At 39.9% G+C, this 21,009-nt stretch overlaps 6 protein-coding genes across 6 annotated transcripts; 2 read left to right on the top strand and 4 right to left on the bottom strand.

Annotated features, from left to right (window-relative positions):
• Positions 1-624: 624 nt before the first annotated feature.
• On the top strand, positions 625-1,500 carry HG535_0A09210 (alpha/beta fold hydrolase; the record flags this gene model as incomplete). Its single annotated transcript, XM_037286803.1, has 1 exon — positions 625-1,500. The coding sequence occupies one exon, from the start codon at positions 625-627 to the stop codon at positions 1,498-1,500; it is 876 nt and encodes a 291-aa protein (XP_037142698.1).
• Positions 1,501-4,629: 3,129 nt separating this feature from the next.
• HG535_0A09190 (uncharacterized protein) lies at positions 4,630-4,962 on the bottom strand (the record flags this gene model as incomplete). Its single annotated transcript, XM_037286802.1, has 1 exon — positions 4,630-4,962. The coding sequence occupies one exon, from the start codon at positions 4,960-4,962 to the stop codon at positions 4,630-4,632; it is 333 nt and encodes a 110-aa protein (XP_037142697.1).
• Positions 4,963-5,155: 193 nt separating this feature from the next.
• On the bottom strand, positions 5,156-5,725 carry HG535_0A09180 (uncharacterized protein; the record flags this gene model as incomplete). Its single annotated transcript, XM_037286801.1, has 1 exon — positions 5,156-5,725. One exon carries the CDS (start codon positions 5,723-5,725, stop codon positions 5,156-5,158), a length of 570 nt encoding a protein of 189 aa, XP_037142696.1.
• A 5,317-nt stretch (positions 5,726-11,042) lies between these two features.
• Positions 11,043-12,806, top strand: HG535_0A09170 (uncharacterized protein; the record flags this gene model as incomplete). Its single annotated transcript, XM_037286800.1, has 1 exon — positions 11,043-12,806. One exon carries the CDS (start codon positions 11,043-11,045, stop codon positions 12,804-12,806), a length of 1,764 nt encoding a protein of 587 aa, XP_037142695.1.
• A 2,087-nt stretch (positions 12,807-14,893) lies between these two features.
• Positions 14,894-15,982, bottom strand: HG535_0A09160 (uncharacterized protein; the record flags this gene model as incomplete). The annotated part of the gene is made up of 1 exon (XM_037286799.1): positions 14,894-15,982. The coding sequence occupies one exon, from the start codon at positions 15,980-15,982 to the stop codon at positions 14,894-14,896; it is 1,089 nt and encodes a 362-aa protein (XP_037142694.1).
• Positions 15,983-18,090: 2,108 nt separating this feature from the next.
• HG535_0A09150 (uncharacterized protein) lies at positions 18,091-18,963 on the bottom strand (the record flags this gene model as incomplete). The annotated part of the gene is made up of 1 exon (XM_037286798.1): positions 18,091-18,963. One exon carries the CDS (start codon positions 18,961-18,963, stop codon positions 18,091-18,093), a length of 873 nt encoding a protein of 290 aa, XP_037142693.1.
• Between the last annotated feature and the right edge of the window lie 2,046 nt (positions 18,964-21,009).

The following is a 21,009-nucleotide window of genomic DNA, read 5'->3' as shown; positions in this document are numbered from 1 at the left end:
TAACATTTATGCAGGAAAACTATAGGATCTCAGCAGTTGTGTATCTAAGGCTTGACTCCAAATGAACTTTCTCACTCTACATATCCTAACATATCGGTAAGGGAACAATACTGTTGAAGTAAAGTATCTTTCAAGGTTTGGAGTTTATGCACAAAAATTGAGACATGAAGCATGTGATACAGTAATCAAAGCAATTCTCAATTCGTAAGAGCTTCAAATCAGAACGCATCATTTTTCGGAGATTTGCCTCAACTCAATGTGAGGTGATGCATGAAGCTTTAGGGAGTTCCGTCAACATGTGAAGAGAAACCAGAATATCAGCAATCATTGAAAAAAAAATCCATTTTTGGCAAGTGTTGTCCCAGAAATAGGTATTTGACACAAAAATTAGTTCTTTTCAAAAAATTTTTTGCGAATGAACTGCGAAAAAGTTCTGTTTGAACTACTTCGGACTTTTTCACGTTGTGACTAATAATAATTCGGTTGCTTACGTAATAATAATTTGGTTGCTTACGTAAGTATGGTTGATGGCATATATATTAAATACTTCTTGGCACTATTGAAGATCTCTATTTTTATGCCAAAAATGCAGAATTGTTAAGTAAACAGACACTGACTCAAAATATGGCGGATTCGGAGGTGAGTCATCGATTCCACATGGTCGAAAATACCCGCATTCATTTTGTCACAGCTGGTAATGTAAAAAACCAAGCCCTCATTTTGATTGCTGGCTTCCCTGAAAGCTGGTATGCCTGGCGTAAAGTGATTCCCTTCCTTTCCAAGTCCTACTGGGTTATTGCACCGGACCTCCCTGGTCAGGGTGATTCTGATAAACCTGCCATTGGTTACGACACCCAGACGCTTGCGGTCACGCTACACGGTCTGCTCGAGGGTCTTGGCTTATCGCGCTACTTTATGGCGGCTCATGACGTAGGCGCTTGGGTGGCGTTTCCCTATGCAATTATGTTCAAGGAAGAGGTCGAACGTATTGCTTTACTTGATGCAGGAATACCAGGTGTTACATTACCCAGCCAACTTCCAACCAACCCTGACCATGCATGGCGAACTTGGCATTTTATGTTTCATGGTATCCCAGATTTACCAGAGTCGCTCCTTGAAGGCAAGGAACGCATATACTTGGAGTGGTTCCTTCTTCGCAAAGCTGCTAACCCACTAGTTTTCACCGTGGCTGACATTGACATGTATGTAAAGAACTTCACAAGACCAGGAGCTCTTCGTGCTGGCCTCGCGTATTATAGATCTAGCGCCAAATCGGCTGATCAAAACCAGACGCTTTTGAAGAGCGGGAGCCTTCAAGTTCCCATCCTTGCTATCTCGTCGGATCAAGGTTCGATTCCTGACATGGCGGCACCTTTGAGAACTTTCGCATCCCATGTAGAAGGGGCGACCATCAAAGAGTGTGGACATTACATACCAGAGGAGCAACCGGGGGCTCTGGCCCGTGAGTTATCGAACTTTTTTGTTATTGGGCGGTGTTAATGATATTGATGCTCGGTCAGGCAGAGACCATGTACCTTGATGGAATTTAAATGGAGGAGCTGCTCCTATTAAAATTGATTTTTGCATCGGTGCACAGCCATTACTAATAACTTTGCGCAAGGCGGTATTTTTATTGACTCGGTGTGTTGAAAGTGAATTTATTCCAATATGTATTAATGCAATGTAAGAGCTGAAAAAGACACATCCTTAAACTTTTCTCCGCCAATAAAAAAGTGAACAGAAGCAATTAAGTTGAGTGCCAGATCATGATTGCCAATGTCATCTTCAATTTAAATTGTACCAAAAGCTACTTATACATGATTATTACCTAGATATAGCGATCGCGATGTTTCCAGCATGAGACGTGAAGTATTTCTGTCAAATTTTTTAGGTGCCTTATATACCTTGATATAGGAAAGCAGTTCAATTTCTCCCAGTACCATCCATATCGTGGCAGTTACTTCAGCTGCAAATCTTTTTAAGACAGGCGCTGAAATGCACGGGAAATGCACTTTAGATCACATAACAAGATAGCATTCTTCTCAGTTCAGAATTGCAGTTTTTCTCACAAAGCATTGATGAAGGGGCACGTCACATGAGACTTCAACTGCTAATTCCAATTAACATATTTAGAGCCCCAATGTAGAAAGAAAGATGAGCATATATGTCAATATTTCTCCAAACAGACTTTACACCTGTTCAGCCAGATTTCGTAATCTGGAAGAGATGTTCTGTTATCTTACATACTGCTAGGCAAATCTGTCTAGGAATTTTATCATAGCGCTTGATTGTAGATTAGTCTGCTTTTAGATACACTACGCTTGGTCAGATATAGCGTGTGCTTATCGACATAGAAAGCATGACTGAAGATGAATTCTTGAATACTTTTGCACTAGTTTCACTCTCTTTTTTTGCTGTGGAATTTCCTTGCAAGGATAATATATCAGGGATTTCTTAATTGGAAGCGCTGCTAATTGGGTTGATCTCTTTGATTTTGCCTCCCATAATAATCAGAAATCTCAGCAAAGTATCATCTATAGAATTACTTTCAAATTATCTAGAATATTTTGAGCCAAAAGGGAGAAGGGGCACTACGGAGTGTCAGTGACTTCCCAGTTGGCGGTAGTCTGTCACTGTCTGAAAGATAACATTACTGTGCTTAGAACCCCTGATCTTGAGCTGATACCAACTGAAAGAGGAATATGGGGTGTTTGATTCATTTTTGGCTAATGGGATGTGCCGAATATTACAATATAGACTTGAAGTACGGGCTCCGCGATGCTATAACTGGGCCTAAATCTCCAACATATAATTGGGGCTCTCATGCTTGGTAGAATAATGATGTGTGTATATACTTGTCTTAATTCGGGTCCCGACGTAATGCAGAATTGGGTATCGGGTCTGTAAGAGGATGAGTTTTGGTATATACGGAGCGGAAAGAGGCATATTGATTCGGACCTCCCTGTCTATTGTTTTCCATGGCATTCAAAGTTGGATTGGTGGTCTTGTTGTTAAAATGAAATCATAACAACGAGAGCTATATGAACATGAAGGATACGTTTCGATTAAGTCTGACGATGAATACCAGAGACTTTATTGGATTTCTGGTCTTCCCAATCGTGCCGTATATATTTTCTTCTTTATGAAACTGGAAAAGATGAGCAAAGCAGTAGACTTCACCTGTATCGTGACTTTAATTACCATAGCTGGAGTGTTTATTACAACATTAACTGAAAATCATGGAACCGGGCCAATTAACTTCAAACCCGTCACCTTAAGCAGTGGTTATGTGGGGTGGATGTTGTTATATTCGATGATTATCTGGTTAGGTGCTCTCTTTTCTGCTTGTACAAACTAGTGAGATTTTTCCCCCTTTTCCAGTTCTGAAAAAAGATGTATATTGGAACCATCTCTTCCGTTATGATAACTGGTACTATCGTTTTATTCAAGGGGTTTTATTCTCACATACCCAAGAGCTTTACGGTGCTGAGATCTGGTTACCTACTGACATATTTCTTCAGTGAATGGCCAATAACTATTCGGTAGGCTCCAGAGCTACCTCACTTTTTTGTGCTTTTGCATTTATCTCATATTAAATGACCTTCAATGTGCTCGCAAATGGCTTTGAAGGAGAAGTGAATTTGGCAGGATTGCTGCCTCGTTAAAAATACAAAGAGGTGCCCTCATAAAAGCATTATTCTCTTGGGCAACTCATCCTTGGAATTTCTACAACACCTCTTCGGTTTTTATAAATTTCATGAGCTCTTTTGAAGTAATAGTTACTCCAACAATTGCAATGTTTGTTGTGGACCATCATTTTTCCGGAAGGGGAAGTGCCACTGACACAAATGTATCCTACAGATCCTGAATGTACCTTTTATTATACTAAAGGATTCAATTTTGCCGAGCAATATTTACCTGGAAGAGTGGTATGGCGTCTGGTTTTCCTGGATTGGTAGATGCAGTAAGTCCTATTGCTGGATTTCCAGAGGAAATGAGAAGCATTTTCTGCAGTAGTTTTTTTTTGGATTTTTTTATTCAGATGTAGACATATCCAAATTCTTGATTTCCTATATCATGAGGTGAAACAAAAAACTGATTCTCTTGGGATGTAATATCTGAAAAAAATACCGATATTTATACCTGTCAAGTTACAATTATTGAAGCATACGATGGGACAACGGGTGAATGTTTTTCTCTCTCGTCCACCTAGTACTCATGCTCTAGGGACATCCATTTTTACCCGTAGAAGCTGTAGCAGAGCTGTCATTTCTTACCCGATGCCACAGAATCTTAACATATTCAGATTCCTGAATTCTTAGCGTCTCGTGATAGATTATCAACCAAGAGCTCTCTCCTATCGATTGATATTCCGTTAGAGCTTCGTCTGACTTGGTTCTTTAAAATCAATATCTATTTCAACACTATTGTATCACGGTTTTCTAAACTCAGATACAAACTGATTGATGGCAAAGGGACTAAGAAAAGGATATCTGTCAAAGGTGAGATTCAAGTGCCGTTGGACCACAGAGAACGTCATTGGAGCCGCTGTGACGCCGCACTCATCGATTGTGTTATGGTTTATATATATAACGCGTAAATTTGAAGGCAGTGTTGAGAGTTGTGAATTCAGATGGTGTGTGAAGTGCAGATAACTGCCAGTATCTTTGACCGCAAAATGGATAACAGTAGATGAGTATGTTTCTCCCCGGATAACCTCTTTTCAGCTTCTGAGTTTTCATCACTCTCAAAAATTTCAGGTCTATTAGCCAGCAAAGCCCCTCTCTCTAAGATGTCTTTATATTCGGGCAATTCATATCTCTCGCATATTTCACGAACATTGGCTGAAACGAGATCATCAGGTTGGTGAGTCGGGAATACGTTCTCTATGCTTTTTGATGAGACTTCTTCAACTTCAGCAATTTCAAAGCCTTCTTCTTTGAAGCCTTTAATGCCACCCATTTGTTCTATTTAATTGTCCTACCACTTGAGACTAAACCCACGTACATTCTTCGACACCAGTGACTTTTTATATCTTCATCGTGTTCACCATTTTATGCCATATTATTCGTAGTTCTTTTCCAAAAGTCTTCTGCTTTAAATTTGTGGCGCGTTTGCTCTGCTATGCGGGCCGACGACTCAATGCTGTTCCACCTCACAACCCTGCTGTACAGGTTGCCGAACCCGCTCCAAAAGTTCTCAGGTGGAAGGAACTTCCCTGATGTAAACCACTTTTCAGGCTCCTTAACATTTCTGTTGTGGCAAAGCTGGTACACCGAACCAGAAATTGGATAGTATCAAGCAGCCGTCTTACTTTTGACACTGTATTCTCAGGACAGGCAAGTTCAAAGCTGGCCCATGTGGGAAAGTCAAACGGGCACATGCGCACCCAGCGCACCAGGTACTCGCGGTATTCATCACTACGGATACAGCTGCTAAAGCACCTACCCAGAATCTCCATCTTTTCACTCACCTTCTCTTTGATCTCCAAGTTTTCTGTAAGCAGAATGATCTCATCCTCTGGAAGAAATGCGTACTCTTCAAACGGCGATAGTCGATGTCCGTTGAACAAAACAAAGAGCTTGTGTCCAAGATTGACCACGTACAGGTTGATGGTATTTGGGGATAACGTCTTCACCATGGACGCAATGCCAGCTTTCATATCTTTGTTAACGTAGTTTGCAGCCGTTCTTTCGGCGCGGAGGTAAACATAATGCAGGTACATTAGAGAAAACGCAACATATCAACAGACTGCTCTTGGCATGCCGATGTCAAGTACCTATGCTGCTTCCGTCTCAGATATACCCTGTGACAAGAAAATGAGAAGGTGTACTCTACTTTTTTTGAGTTGCGCTTTCTAAACTCTTGTGTCTCAAGAACTATCTTTTTGTGTGGTAATTGGGCAAATTTGTACTCGTCTAATGCTATAAAGTCAAAGAGCTCAGCATCACAACCTCTTATAATTATCCCCTCCGTACTGAATATCGTATTCCAGCCACATAGCCCATCGGAAAGTATTTTGTCTCTATTGGCTACTGATAAGTCTCTAGGTCTAGGACTTGTGGGATTTACCTATTTGCGTGCTCTAGTATACATGAGCCAGCCATTGGCTATGACATATCTACCATTTATGTCAATTATCATTCTTGCGGAACCGCGTCAGCGCGGTGCCTGTATAATTCCGCGAATGAAAAAGGAAAAACTATTTTCTCGAGCTCCTCCCCCGCTTCGCCTTTATATATCTCGAGGTCCGAGAAAAACTTAGCGCTCTTTTCAGCCAACCGCGTCATCTTTTTCAACCGCGCTAGCTGTGAAAAACTTATTCCTCGTTGTTGATGATCATTTCACTGGTTTCCTCATGTGCTACGAGAATCAACATGGCTCATCCAACCGATCTCTCAGGCACTTGGCTCTTTATGTGCCAATAGAGCTTCACACTCTTCATTCATTTTTCAGTAAACCGCAACCGAAATGTCACTCCTTCACGATCTAGACGACAATCTCTTTTCAACTTTCAGCTACTCTCAAGTGCCTGGACAGCCCGCTGGAGGCCCAAAAATGTAGGCTAGTAGTACACTTGCACTACTTCCCAGTAACTACGCAAAGTTACAGCTTTGTACCTCTTCTTGTTCGCAAAAAACCTCAACCCCAGCAATGTCACGTACCTACCACCACCAAAGTCACGTACCTACCACCACCAAAGTCACGTCACATAGTAAATTGACCACCGCCAAAGTCACAAAGCTGTTGCGACAGTGTTTTTTCTCTGCTTGCCGTAGAGAGACCTTAAAAGACTCCTGTTGGTGGGATTTACCAGTCTGCGTATTTTCCTGTCTAGTAGCCAGCCATTTACTGCCACATATCTGCCATCTACGTCAAGTATCATTCCCGGCAGGGCTGCTACAGCCGCGCATCTGCAGGATTCCGCGCATGAATAGGTCACACCACGCTCTAATCCCCTACCATGCAGCGTCATCAGACTGCTACTTGCACCGTGACAACTTGACCCTCATTTAACTTGTCGCTCTGAAAACATATATCAGAATAGAGCTGTTTTATTACTTTGGCAATCTAATTGTTTCTTGGGTACAGATTATTTCTTCTGAAAACTATTTCAACAAAAACAGAAATTGGAAAACGCCACAATAGTTGAATGATACTTGGAATAAAACGATGCTGAGATATTCTAGTTTCCAAATGGTTGTGCTTTTTCTTTGGGAGAAAATTTTTATATTTAGTCGAAATCTATCAGGTCTTATTACGAATAAATTACGACTACCGCTCCAATCGTAAGCTTTATGGACACAATAGATGAACATAATGCAGCCACGCTTGTATTCAGAGTTTTATGTCTTATGAATAATAATAACATGATTTCGGGTCTACCATAAAAGCTGAGGTGTAATATACGTCCAGGCGTGTAAAAGTTGAACTTGAAAATAGATATCAGGTACTAATCCTGGACTAGGCTATTACTTACAGGTGTGCTGAATGGTGTACCAGCACCACACTACAAAAGAGTGCATTATGTAAGACATATGCCAGTCACAGTATGTCTGTTCGCCCGCTCCGCTATTGGAGCATTGCGCACATTTTTTGTTTAGTATTAAGCAATCACGAACGTCGTAGCACCTTTCATCTACACACTGCTCTATTTCCGACTCACTATCGGATCTCCAGTGGTGTTGAGGATCCTTCAAGGAAACCGTCTAGTCTGAACCATTATTCGTTGTACGTTCAAACCTGCCAGCGTTCGATGCCTCAGATACATGCCTCCCTTGATCATCATACATTGGTTGTATCACATATTGAATGATATCCGTACAATAATCAGTCTCATTGTCGAATGGCCTAGGTCCAGAATACGATGAGAGATTTAACCAAGGTTGCCCCTTTTCAGCATCTGTTGTAGGTGGGACTTCTAAAATTTCTGATCTCAATCTAAAAGCAGGCAAATCTTCATTTGCAAATCTGCATGTACGAAAGGTCTTACCTGTGTTATCACTTAAAGCATCAATATAGCTATTCTCTACCAGCCAACAAAGTTGCTGTTGCGTTGCCCCGGTAGGTGTGTGCATCATGACCTGACTTAAATGTTCGACGTTAACAGCTAAGGTTGTCCGAGCAATAGAAGAGGTAATCAAAATCACTACTAGTAAGACTTCAAATGATCTTGTTGGCATATTTTTCTGTTCACTTTTAATTGTTGTTCTGAGACAGCAGCCGACCAAGCCAAATACGTTTTCTAATAACAGATTGTGCGCTCATTTATAGCACTCCACCCTATCTGTTGAACGCAATTGTATGTGATTCACGTAATATCAAGTACTTGCCAATATTCTAATATAATTTTCTTACTACCACTACCTAGTTGATCCCATCCGACATGCGTTTAACTTCCTGAGGCAATGAACTGCTGAGCGATTTCCCAGAGATATCATATATAAAAACTGTGCCCTACTGGTACGTTTCCTATTTTTCCCGAATCATGCAATACGAGATAGGGTGAACGTGAGGCTATAATTAGCTTCGAATAAAGTTGACATTTATCTATCTGCTCATTTCAGAAAATGCTATTTTTTAGTCATTCATCATGACGTGTTGATATGAATTTATTTTCCTCTTATCCTTTCACTTGTTCATATTCGTTCAATAGCCTGTATGTTTTGCCGCTAATAGGAGGACTGACTAATGCGTTTTAATGCCAATTTAGCGGCAGGTGTCCAGGCGCATAATATGGAGAGCGGAGTTATCTTCGTTGTTGACGGTTTGCCTTTCTGAATGTACGAGAATCAACGTAGTATTTTCTAGTACCTGTGAACATAGCAAGGGAGGATCCACTGCAGATCTCAGCTTTTCTTTGAATATGGTCTGCTCGTTTTCCATCATGAGTTTATCGTAAATCTTATGCGTAGATATGGGATCCAGGAAAATAAGAAGCAACAAAAGTGTCATCGTTACTCTGGAAATACGCTGAAAATTCTTTCAATTTAGATTTATCTGATATAATTGTCTGCAATATATGCCTTTCTGTTCCTGGCTTTAAGTCAAGTTTCCCATTAATGAATGTATAACAGAATGTGCCCTCCATAGTATTTGGAAAGAATATCTTCTTCGGAGTTGCTAATAGTAACTGGATTGGATATTGATAATGATACTATGATTCAATCATAGAGATATATAAATCCTTCGTTTCCTATAACATGAATTGAGATAAAACTAATTGGTATTCGTACCTGACATTTTGCACCTATTGAACCAGAAGAAGGGACAACGATTGAAGTATTTTCATCGTCATCACACCCATTTCTAATCCCATAGAATCCGTAGTCTAACTGTTATTTCTTGTTCCATGCCATAGACTCTTTAGAAGTCAGATTCCTGAATTGTAAACGTCTCGCGATAGATTGTCATCCGATTTCTTTCCAGTATCGATTGATATTCTGCTGGAGCCTCATCTGACTTCGTTCATTTTGTTGTACAGACCAATTGTCTTTTTTCTGATTCCTATAAGTCATCTCTTTCATATATCTAATTTCTCTCATAATATTGGTCTATATTTCAACATCAAAGGACGATGTTTTTGATACCTTCGAATGCATTTTTGAATTTATAAAAAGTTAAAAATCTCCTAACCATACAAACATTGATTGTACGTAGTAAATTGTCTCAGCTTCTTCATTTCAAGAAGTCAAAGAATCTGTCTGAAAATATGAGCCACTAATAATGATGCTCGACAAGGTGGTGATACCACCACCACCACCAATTCCGGAAACAGATCTCCCAAAAACTAGCCACCAAACACTTTTACTTACCCCACAAATAAGTGAACCTGAGAAAAATACAATGCTAGACCACAATATAAGGGATTTCCTTCCAAAGATATCTGAAATCTTTCCGAATAAAGGTTGAAATTGGAGAGCTTGATCCTGTAATCGGGCATATTGGCCTAACTATCGATAATCTAGCTCTGCAAAGACACACTTCACATTTAACGTGTGAGGAGATAGTGTTCTTTATCAAATTGGCAATTAATGCAGGGCGATCCCAATGCTAAATCTTTATAGAATGTGATCATTAATTGCCTTTCGAGAAATGCCCCTTATCCTTAAGCATTAACCGGAAGACAATTGCGCCCACAGTCGGTTCCACGCAAGAAATACCCAAAAGGGAACTACAGATACTCTCACAACTGCACATATCATCAGCATTCGTTTAGGTGTGATCTTTTCTAATATCACACCACTGTCTCGAGACTCATAACCAAAACCGCAACTATCATCTGTCATTCCGAAAAGGAACCACAGATATTACACTTAGTCAGGGCTCTAACTAATGCTTACAAATGAATGTAGAAGGGAAAATGTACAGAATGCAGACAGCTGCCACTGCATCCTGAATAGATTTACTATGCATGGAAGAAGAGAACATTTCTGAAACTCTTCAGGCAATGCATGCCGTTGCCCCTTCTACACATCCCACGTTACCCCTCTCCCCCAGCTAAGGGGTATGCACTTTACTTTTTTTGATGAACGCTTCTGTACAGAAAATTTTTTTTATACGCGCTACAATGCAAGTTATTTGTCACTAGGAGAGGCGGTTGGCGTGATCGGCACAAAAAGAAGTTTTTTTTCTATGCAGTTTTTCCGAATAGGCTCTTAGTAAGTCCGACTAATCAAAAACAAAGAAAGTGTGGAGGTTAGATTAACACACACAACTGGAGGTGGTGAAGTGACACTTTCACCTAGAGGCTAAGTTTCGAGCTTATAGCAGATTCTCAAAAAGGGAAATAATCTCAAAGTCACCAGTAAACGATGTTGTTCCAGATTGCAGTTTAGATGACTTTTGAAGTCTGCACTACCAATTCCTCGCACTCTTACTTAGAGATTCGATTATGAGCGAATGAATTTGAGCACGGAAGGGAAATTTCTTGTACCTATAAATTGGTTGAAGAGAATGAACTTTCTTTAATGATTCTTGCCTAATGAAGGTTTCATAAATGAATCTATCCAAATAAGCAACGTTCAGAAAATCAAATAGCCATGATTTTCTTTCATTTACTTGAGTTTTTCGTCTTTTTATTATGTGGACAACAGATTTTAGCTACAGATCAACATCATTCTTCGACAACAAATTTAGCTTTGAACAGGCATGGTGGTGGCAGTGGTGGTGTATCTTGTCACACATTCGAACCTCTATGTCCAGATTTGAATTTTCACTGGCATGAAAAGAACGAAAACATTATGGAGTACACCATGAACGTACTATCTGTAAAATGGATGGCAGGTAATACCTACCAGATTACTATCAATGTTAAAGGTGCACAAAAAATTGATCTGAAATATTTGTGGTCTCTGAAAATTATCGGTATAAACGGACCTCGAGGAACTCATCAGCTTTATGGTTTCAATGAAAATGTTTTTTTGATTCAAGACCCAACAGACTACACAGCAACATTTGAGGTATATGGTCACCCAGCCGTTGAAGATCCCTGTAGAGTATTAATGCCTAGCTTTCAGATCCAATATGAGTATCACAATAGACATGGTGGTTGGAAATGGGGAAAACAAACATTTGATTTGATGACAGGATGCAATGCTGACAATAACGGAAATTCAAACGCCGATTTCCCACTGTCGTATTGGACAAATAAGTGTGCCTCTTGTGAACCGACTAGTTCAAGTTCATCGGTCCCAAGTTCTTCGGTCCCAAGCTCGTCCGTACCAAGTTCATCAATTCCAAGTTCATCAATTCCAAGCTCTTCTATTCCAAGTTCTTCGGTTCCAACTTCTTCGATTCCAACTTCTTCGATTCCAAGCTCGTCTGTACCAAGTTCATCAATTCCAAGCTCTTCTATTCCAACTTCTTCGGTTCCAACTTCTTCGATTCCAAGTTCATCGGTTCCAACTTCTTCGGTTCCAACTTCTTCGATTCCAACTTCATCGATTCCAACTTCATCAATTCCAAGCTCTTCTATTCCAAGTTCCTCGGTTCCAACTTCATCGATTCCAACTTCTTCGATTCCAAGCTCGTCCGTACCAAGTTCATCAATTCCAAGTTCATCAATTCCAAGCTCTTCTATTCCAAGCTCTTCGGTTCCAAGCTCTTCTATTCCAAGTTCTTCGGTTCCAACTTCTTCGATTCCAACTTCATCAATTCCAAGCTCTTCTATTCCAAGTTCTTCGGTTCCAAGTTCTTCGATTCCAAGCTCTTCGTTTCCAGGTCCATCTTTAGCAACTAGATCATATACTTTAACAATCACTAGTACTGAGAATGGTATTGTCACCGAATATACGACAATTTGTCCTGTCACACTATCTGTGAAATCTACTTTGGCAAAAGTTACTACTCTTGAGAACGCTGAAATGGTAACTTACACCACTAAATATCCTGTTACTGTTCTGTCTTCAACAGGTACCATAGTAGCTACTCAATCGACTGCGCAGGTAACATCTTTGACAACCACTTCTATGACACAAAAAAGTCAAGCTACAAGCTATACAGCTTTTCCGGTATATTCTGAAAATAGCAAATTTCCTTTTATCACCTCTATTTCCACTGCCGAAAGTTCTTTAGCAGAAACAGAATCTAAACAAACTAGAATCACCTCGACATTTGCTGGCTCTGCTGCTAGTAGGACCAGTTCGGAAACCATCTTAGTTGCGCCAGTAAGCTCATCTGCTGTCTCGTTATCAAACAATGCCCTCTCAACATCAGTTATATTGTCAGCTTATGAAGGCTTTGCGAATAGCTTAAGTGTAGGTTTTGGTGGATTTATTTGTTTTTTGACTTTTATGATCATCTAATAATGCTTTGTTTTGTTCTGCTGTTTTGTTCTGCTGTTTTGTTCTGCTGTTTTGTTCTGCTGTTTTGTTCTTCTGCTTTCTTTTTCTGCTCTGTCCTAAAAGTATTGAATTTTTTCTTCCTTTGATTGTACGTATATATGTCTATATTGTAAGACATCTTTTATACATGTGTTGCTCAGGTCCATTGCCTCTTGATATAGTGTGCACAGCATTAAATCACGGCAACGTGAAATCTTTATATACATAAAGGTAATATTCTCAACGAATACCAATATTTCACCCCTATTTAGAGTACCACAAGATAGTGGCATATTTCTGTTTCAGCACAACTGACGGCTTCGATTGAATTTCATCATTTGTTCACCTTTGTAACTGGCGCGAGTATTGAGCTGCGTATACTTTTTCCTGTTTCTGTCTCATTAATTATACTTGCAGATATGCCATTGGATTCACTTCAAATCATTACCAATACATAAAACGCAAATAGCCATTACATATTTTTTAGCAGTCTAGCTTTTAATTATGATTTATATCCGTGAGTTTGTATTCGTTCCATTCCATTAAAGATACTATTCTCACGAATATACTCTAGTCACGAAGTACGTCTATTCTTGCTTGAATTTGTTTTTCGTCCCTGGTACTGGGCCTGGTACTGGGCCTGTGACTGTGTAATTAATAGTCCCAAAACATTTTTATGCATTGGAAACTGTTTCCGATAAGGAAACTTAAACCCCGAAATGTCTTCGCTTTTTTATAGTTCGAATCTGAAAGTAAAACTCCGAAGCTGACGTTAAACCAACAAAACTCGAATGCGCTATGCTACATACAGACGGTTTCGTCTGATAGACATGTTGTTTACATCAAATAAAAAAACTGGTCGAGGCAAAGTGACTTAGCATTTTAGATATTTTGAAATTGCACAAACTTTTTTTTGGTAAGCATGTTCGCCACAGCAAGTAAGTCAAGTGGTTTCCATAAAGTGGCATGAGGGTTTTAGGAATCTAAACTTGAACAAATGTGTTATATTACAGTTCTGTCCACTGGTTTTGACAACACACGGTAGATGAATATCGCATTCAGGCCTTTGAAAAATGCAGTTTTGTTGGCTTTCAAAGTAATATATAATACAATCTTTTATGTCTTTCACATTTGAACAGGGTTTGAAATATAAACGTTGGAAGAAATGAACTTTTCAAAGGACAATTTTGTTGTTCCGCTACCCGCTAAATTAAAACAGGGTCCTCTACCAAATAGAAGTTATATATCCTTTAGGGATTTATAAGCGATTAGTTATTTATTCAAGCTAAAAACAGCTCTTGGCCTTCTCGTGACCGCCATCGGAATTCTGAGTCTCGATTTATTATTTGCCTCACTGTGCATCCAATATTTCTCGTTACAGCGATTCTTAATGCATATCTGAAGAATTTAAAAACAATTTTATTCTTATCCTGTCAATCGTTAAACATAGAAGTTGTCTAAACTTAAAATATTCCAGTCGTATTATTAAATGCCCATTCCTCTGATCCTGAGCGCTGTTTTTCAAAACGCTGGAGTGTTCTCAGTGAATAAAAGTACAAGTTATCATACTAATTAACCAAACACGCTGCAATATTTCACTCGCCAGTGCTTATCATGATGCGATTAGTGAAAGAGCTAAATGGTTCGTCACATCTATCCTTTTTTCGTTATAAACAGAAGAGGCGTATCAAAGAAAGAGCAAAATAACTCTTGATGTTTTTGTAAAGACTTGACAAAAAGGAATGTTTCTATTTTTCGTGCTTACTTGAAGTGGCTACTGCTAGTATTGCTGCTCCAGAGTTATTCAAATAGCAAGAAGTGTGTCCAAAAAAGTAAGAAGAAAAGCAGAGAAGGTACTGATACAGCCGAAGTAAGAGAGCCCACGCCAGCGTTCTTCCGGACATCCTATTTGGAGTTTTTATATTTGAATCATGACCTTCGAATTGTTTTTAGCTGCTAAAATCACGCCACATACGCAAATCTTCTGAAAGAGGATGTAGAAATTATATAGCGAACCTACTAATACAAACTATAAAAGTCCATCGGAGAGAAAACGTATTGCCCCTTCTCTAGCCGCCGTAAACACCAGAGAAAACTGTCCTGATCTGATCCATGCTGTAGCCAGAGTATAAACATAACTGTAGTAGGATACGCGATTTTTGAGGGTTCAAGTAACCCGATCCAATCGCGTATTCTGGGGCATCATCTGGTGGAACGGTACCGTCTGCAGTTCTTCTGCTATGAACGATAGGTATACCATACTCTTCAAAAATCTGCCTGTTCACAATATCACCAGTGGCAGTCCAAGAACCAGCACCGGAACCTGCCAAAACAATACCTTTTGCACCCAGATCCTTGACGGCCTTTACGATGAGCTGAGGATTCAGGTTTTGATAAGAGTACAAAATAATCACTTCTGGAACTTCTGATGCATCCGTGAGGTTGGAAACGTCAAAATAATGCCACCCATTTGGCTTCACTGGCGGATAGTAAAATTCAATGTCGTCGTTGGAAAAGTAGCCCAAGTAACCTTGCTCATCAGCCGCAAACGTATTTAACGAGTTTGCATTCATTTTTGTTGTCCAGAAGCCAGAAGCAATGCGGTCGTTGAGGACTATCATGGTACCACGACCTTGTGATTTTTCTGAAGCAGCAATAGACACCCCTTGGTATAAATTCATTGGGCCATCAGCAGACGTTGCAGTGGCTGGGCGCATAGCACCCACCATACATATTGGCTTCTCTGAGTTTATCGTCAAATCCAAGAAGAAAGCTGTCTCCTCTAAAGTGTCAGTGCCATGGGTAACTACAGCACCAGCGTAATCATCAGAAGCTAGCGCCTCGGAGATGCCATGATGCAACGGAATCAAATGAGTATAGTTCAAAGAATTTGAACCAACGTTGGCCACTTGGATATAGTCCAGGTTGGCTTTGTCAGCTAAGGATGGAACAGCCTGTATTAAATCATCAACGGTCAATCCAACACTATATCCTGCAGTTGTTGCACCGGAGGAACCTCTGGAAGCAATAGTACCACCTGTACCAAAAATTCTAACGTATGGTAAAGAAGAATTTTTCTCCTCACGAATTTCTAGTAGAGGGGCACCATTGGATATTGCGACAGAGAGTGAGAGTAAAAGAGTATTTGATAACCTCATAGCCGGATCTTGAAGCGTACTATTATGGGTCGCAGAGAGATGGTAAGCCAATGTTTGTCCAGCGCCAGGCCTCTTTCCTAGGCTTGAACACACACCTTATATATATTTTATGTCATGATTGTTCTTATCTTGCAAATGTGATGATGGAAAACAGTTCGGTCTTGATTTAACTTCAATCCCAGACAGGTAATGAAAAAGAAACTGCCTTTGAACTTCCAATTAGACTTCAGCGATATTGATCATTATGATTATTATCTTGTGTCATTATTTTGGAGTTGATAATGGACGGAGCGATTACGAGGGTCACATATGACATGCTGGGGATGGTTTGTGTTAAACCTTGTTTCAAAATAAGAAACGATCTGCTTGCCTCGGAAAGTTAAGCGAGATCTGTGAACATATCTCGCTTACCAATAAAGCAGCCAGATAAAGGGATCGACATTCATCTTGAATCCCAAAAGGGCCCTGAATAGTTGATACGGCAGCTTTAGTGTCCTTACAGGAGTGCTTTACCATCCAAAATGGGATATCTCCAGCTAAATGGGTCGTATTTCACCCGGAAAAGGTGCATTATATTTACCGAGTTCAGCTTTGTGGGAAAACAGCAAGCGTCGTTACCTAAATCCTTGTTCGAAACTTACTCAGAGAATCCAGTTTATTAGGCGGATTATGTCTTGAATTAGACAAAGTTTGAGGACGACGATGGAGATGCTACAATCTTGGTGCTTTAAAAGAAGGATGTTGCCGACACGTTTATCTTCAAACTGTGCAAGATATACAATTTTCAGTAGGAGAGGATTGTAGAAAGTTCTTCAACTTCTTGAACTGGAGATTTGCGTTCAACATCTTATTTCAAGGTTCCTAGAGCCACATAAAAACGAACTACAAGGCGTAGGTAATATCACCCCTTATTCCATTACAAGACTCACAAGAAGTTTTCAGCGTGAAACGTTTTTAATTAGTCGTTGGAAAGTAGCGAGGACACCGTCAAATTGAACTTATGAAGATATGCGTCTCTTAGACTTTATTTAAGTTAAGAATTGCGACATGACCCCATTTGATGCTCATATGGACTTTTCTTCTGATTTGTCGATGGACGGCTAGATCAAAATATGCACTTCGTAAATAATCTCTGTTCATCAGGCAAACTATCCTGAACTGTTGCTTGCCAGGCTTTTCTTTTATAGTTTCTCCTTCTATTCAGTGGGCTTATGGCCCGTAAAGAGCCTGTGTTGGCAAATAAATACAAAGGTATTTTTTATATCAAACGCTATTTCCAACCGGAAATTACCTCCGGTTGTGCCTGAAGAACCCGTATCGGGTAACAAGCCAAACCCACGCCTTTTAAGAGGAGTACGATATTGACTGATGATTATGTTCAAAAATTTGAAAAGTATTAGTTGAAGCTAATGGATAATTCAGTATACTGTTGCTGCTTGTCACTTTCATTCTTTTGCTCCTCTGCAGCATGTACTTGAAGACTCGCATCGGTTCAAGTACCATTTGACAGGCATTGGTTGGTACGCATCAGCCCTTAAAATTTGGTCAACATCTGCTCGTCAGGGAAGATACTTTTTGAACCAGTCATGAAATATCGAGATTGCCTAGCGCCTACCTTGTGTAACCACGAGCAGGTAATCTAATAATGGCCTTGGCAATTTTTTCATATTCTTATCAACTTGGACTGCTTTGTGTCTGTCTTTGTTAGAATTTCAAGTATGTTGACTGAAAAAGATTTTGACGGTGGTAACATGTTTAATTAAGTGTCCAAGAATCCAATATGATTTTCCTCAATTTCAGCCAGACCAAGAATACCATATAAGAATTCTTTGATATCGGATTTCCGTGAGTTCTTGATTCTTTTTCATACATTGTATGCTCATGTAGTGACGTCCTCCCTGTAATGTTCTCTAGGAGCATGCATTTTGTGATGGTAAGCGATTGGACTCTTTTCCCCATCAAACAGCTCAGTTGCTCTTTCTTAAACATCTCCAAGACAAGACAGATGACCAATCCCATATCTATGACGTTCCCAGCCAGATATGTCTAATCTAAAATCAATCCAGAAGTGACGTCATCACATCCATGCTGATCAACACATGGCTAAATTATGAACACACGCCAGTGATCGCATCTGCATCATCTAACAGAATGTTAACAGCTTTCGTGCCAATTGAATAGCTATAAATCTTTCCGCTGTGATCACCTATAAAAATTTTCTCGTATGTTTCATTGAATGACAAACCTATCGCTTCCTTAAAGCCTGTACACAATATTTCATGTTTTTCCAAACTCCGTCCTATTATGCGGGCTCGGTTCAACGTATTTCCATAGGGTGGGGACCCTCTGTCTGTCCAATATAACATCTCTTTTTTTTCATCCAGCGCTAAATCAATTGGCTCAGGAAGGTTATCAAGTAGCAGAGTAATATCTGAACGTGTGTCTGCCGATTCACCCTTTGGGATCTCCAAATTAGCCATGAAAATTCTCCCCCTATTTCCTTTCGAAGGTCCCTTCTGAGTCCAATAAAGGACCTTTGATTTGTTATCAACAGCAATTCCTACACAATAGTCCAAGGGCTCTTTGGGGTAAGTGTTAGTGGCAGCAGACCTCTGAACCAATGTCTCCAATTCAGATCCATCAGCTCTACATCTCATGACCCTTCCTCCCTCTCTGTCACAAAAATACAGGACTTGATTTTTCTTGTCGAGTTGAAGTTGCTTGGGGGTATAGACTAAACCTTCTCCAACCAATATTCTTTTATCAGTTCCATTCCAGTTGCTCGAGCAGACAGAACCGTCGCTCTCTGGAAACAACTCACCTACTCTTTTGGAGCCCATATCAGTCCAATAAATTACTTTTTTCTCTTTATCAACTTGAATTCCGTCGGGGTGGCCAGCGTTCGCAACCATCACAGTATGGTGAAGTTTGTTCTCGTCGACTGACACAAGTTCTGACCGTTCCTTATCTGCATAATACATTTTACCAATAATGGGGAAGAGTTTGACCTTGTCGGAAAGAAAAGTAAAAATTTGATGCTTCCAAATTGATAATATGCTTGTCAATCAAGTATATTGATAATTGTGCTTGGATAGCCTGTCTCTGAGGAAGTAGTGCACTTTAGTGGTCGCATCCTTCATACGGTTTTCTGCGAATTCGTAAAGTGACATTTCCCTTGGTTCCACTTATTCAATTTGTACTGCAACTTCGAGTTGAGCGGTCGACGTGTACGTCAATTCCTAATGGGGAAAGAATTAAGTTATCTTATTCCTAACGAACGTTTTTTATCATATGAAGTCCCCCAAAGAAGCACGAAAGATAAGAGATTAATGAAAAGGAAGATATCAGAAAGATATCTGATGTGGAAATTTCTGACATGATACCGTAAAACTTGGAATAGTATGACTCACTTGCATTGTTAGCTCCATTGCAAACATATAAACAGAAAAATGGGTGGAAACCGGCTCATACTCTCAATCGAATCATTTCCAATTGCTAAATAAGCAGAAGCTATCATTGTCAAGATAATCAAATATTGGAACGGGCTCAGCAGCAAAAAATGTTGAGTGATCAAGAGATTTTGGCCAGCGGTCTACTTCACAGATCTTTGGAGAAAGCTCCACAAACTGTTGTAAAAGCCGAAGGCTTATACCTTTACATGCAAGATGGAAAGCCCGTTCTTGATGCTTGTGGCGGTGCAGCTGTAGTTTCCGTGGGTCATGGTAATAAGGAAGTTATTGAACTTGTAAAGAATCAACTCTGCACCGTTCCTTATGTGAGTGCTTCTGGCTACACCACGCCAGTGGCTGAAGAATTTAGTAACTCTTTGCTAAAGAATTACAAAGATAGAGTATCAAAGGTTTATTTCTGCAATTCAGGTAGTGAGGCGAATGAAGGAGCCATCGAATTAGCTTTGCAGTATTTTTTTGAGCAAGGCAAGACTTCGAAAACGCATTTCATATCTAGAGATATTTCTTATCATGGAAATTGCCTAGGTTCCTTATAACTAAGTGGATTTATTGCTAGAAGAAGACCTTTCGAACAATTATTGAATTCTGAAAACTTCCATAAAGTATCTCCTGCGAATGAGTATCGATTTAAAAGTGAATCAGAAACTACACAAGATTACGTAGACAGACTAGCATACGAATTTGAACAGAAGGTATTGGAAACGGGTCCGGATAATGTTGCTGCTTTTGTCGCAGAGACTGTTGTCGGTGCAGCTGCTGGTTGTGTAACGGCGCCAGAGGGCTATTTTATCAAGATCAAACAAATTTGCGACAAATATGATATTTTATTGATTTTGGACGAAATTATGTGTGGCTCAGGTCGAACGGGAACATTTTTTTCTTGGGAGCAGGAAGGTGTAGTGCCCGATATCACAACGTGTGGCAAAGCAATTGCTTCTGGATATAGCCCGTTGTCTGCAATCTTTTTCACCGAAAAGATATTCAATGTCTTGAAAAATGGATCCTCGAACTTTAACAGCAGACATACTTTCCAATCATACCCATTATCTTGTGCAGCGGGACTTGCCGTTAAGAGGATTGTGGATCGTGAAGCATTGCTTGAGAATGTAAAAGAAATGGGAATATACTTGAAGGAGCAATTGCTAGATAAGTTGTCAGCCTGCAAATGTGTTGGTGATATCAGAGGACGTGGCCTGTTTATAGGTATTGAGCTTGTTGAAAATAAGTCAACCAAACAGCCATTTTCGCCTGAGGAACATGTTGATTTACAGATACAAGAAGCTATTTGGCAAAAAAGGGTTGCAGTTTACCCTGGGCATGGCACAGCCAATGGAATTTCTGGAGATCATGTATTGATAGCACCCCCATTCAATGTGACTAAGGCAGAGATAGATATCATTATTCGAACAGTTGCTGAGGTGCTTATAAACTACAACTTATGAAAATTACAAGAAGGCCACATTCTCAAGTGAAATTCATTGCTAGATACTTTTATATTGGTAAATAACTCAATGTATTACTGGCTTTTGATGTTTGATGAATTATAAAATGATACCG

This window comes from Zygotorulaspora mrakii, chromosome 1, assembly GCF_013402915.1.
Source record: "Zygotorulaspora mrakii chromosome 1, complete sequence".
NCBI lineage: Eukaryota > Fungi > Ascomycota > Saccharomycetes > Saccharomycetales > Saccharomycetaceae > Zygotorulaspora > Zygotorulaspora mrakii.
The sequence above is the reverse complement of the archived record's forward strand: the minus strand, read 5'-3'. Positions and strand labels throughout refer to the sequence as shown.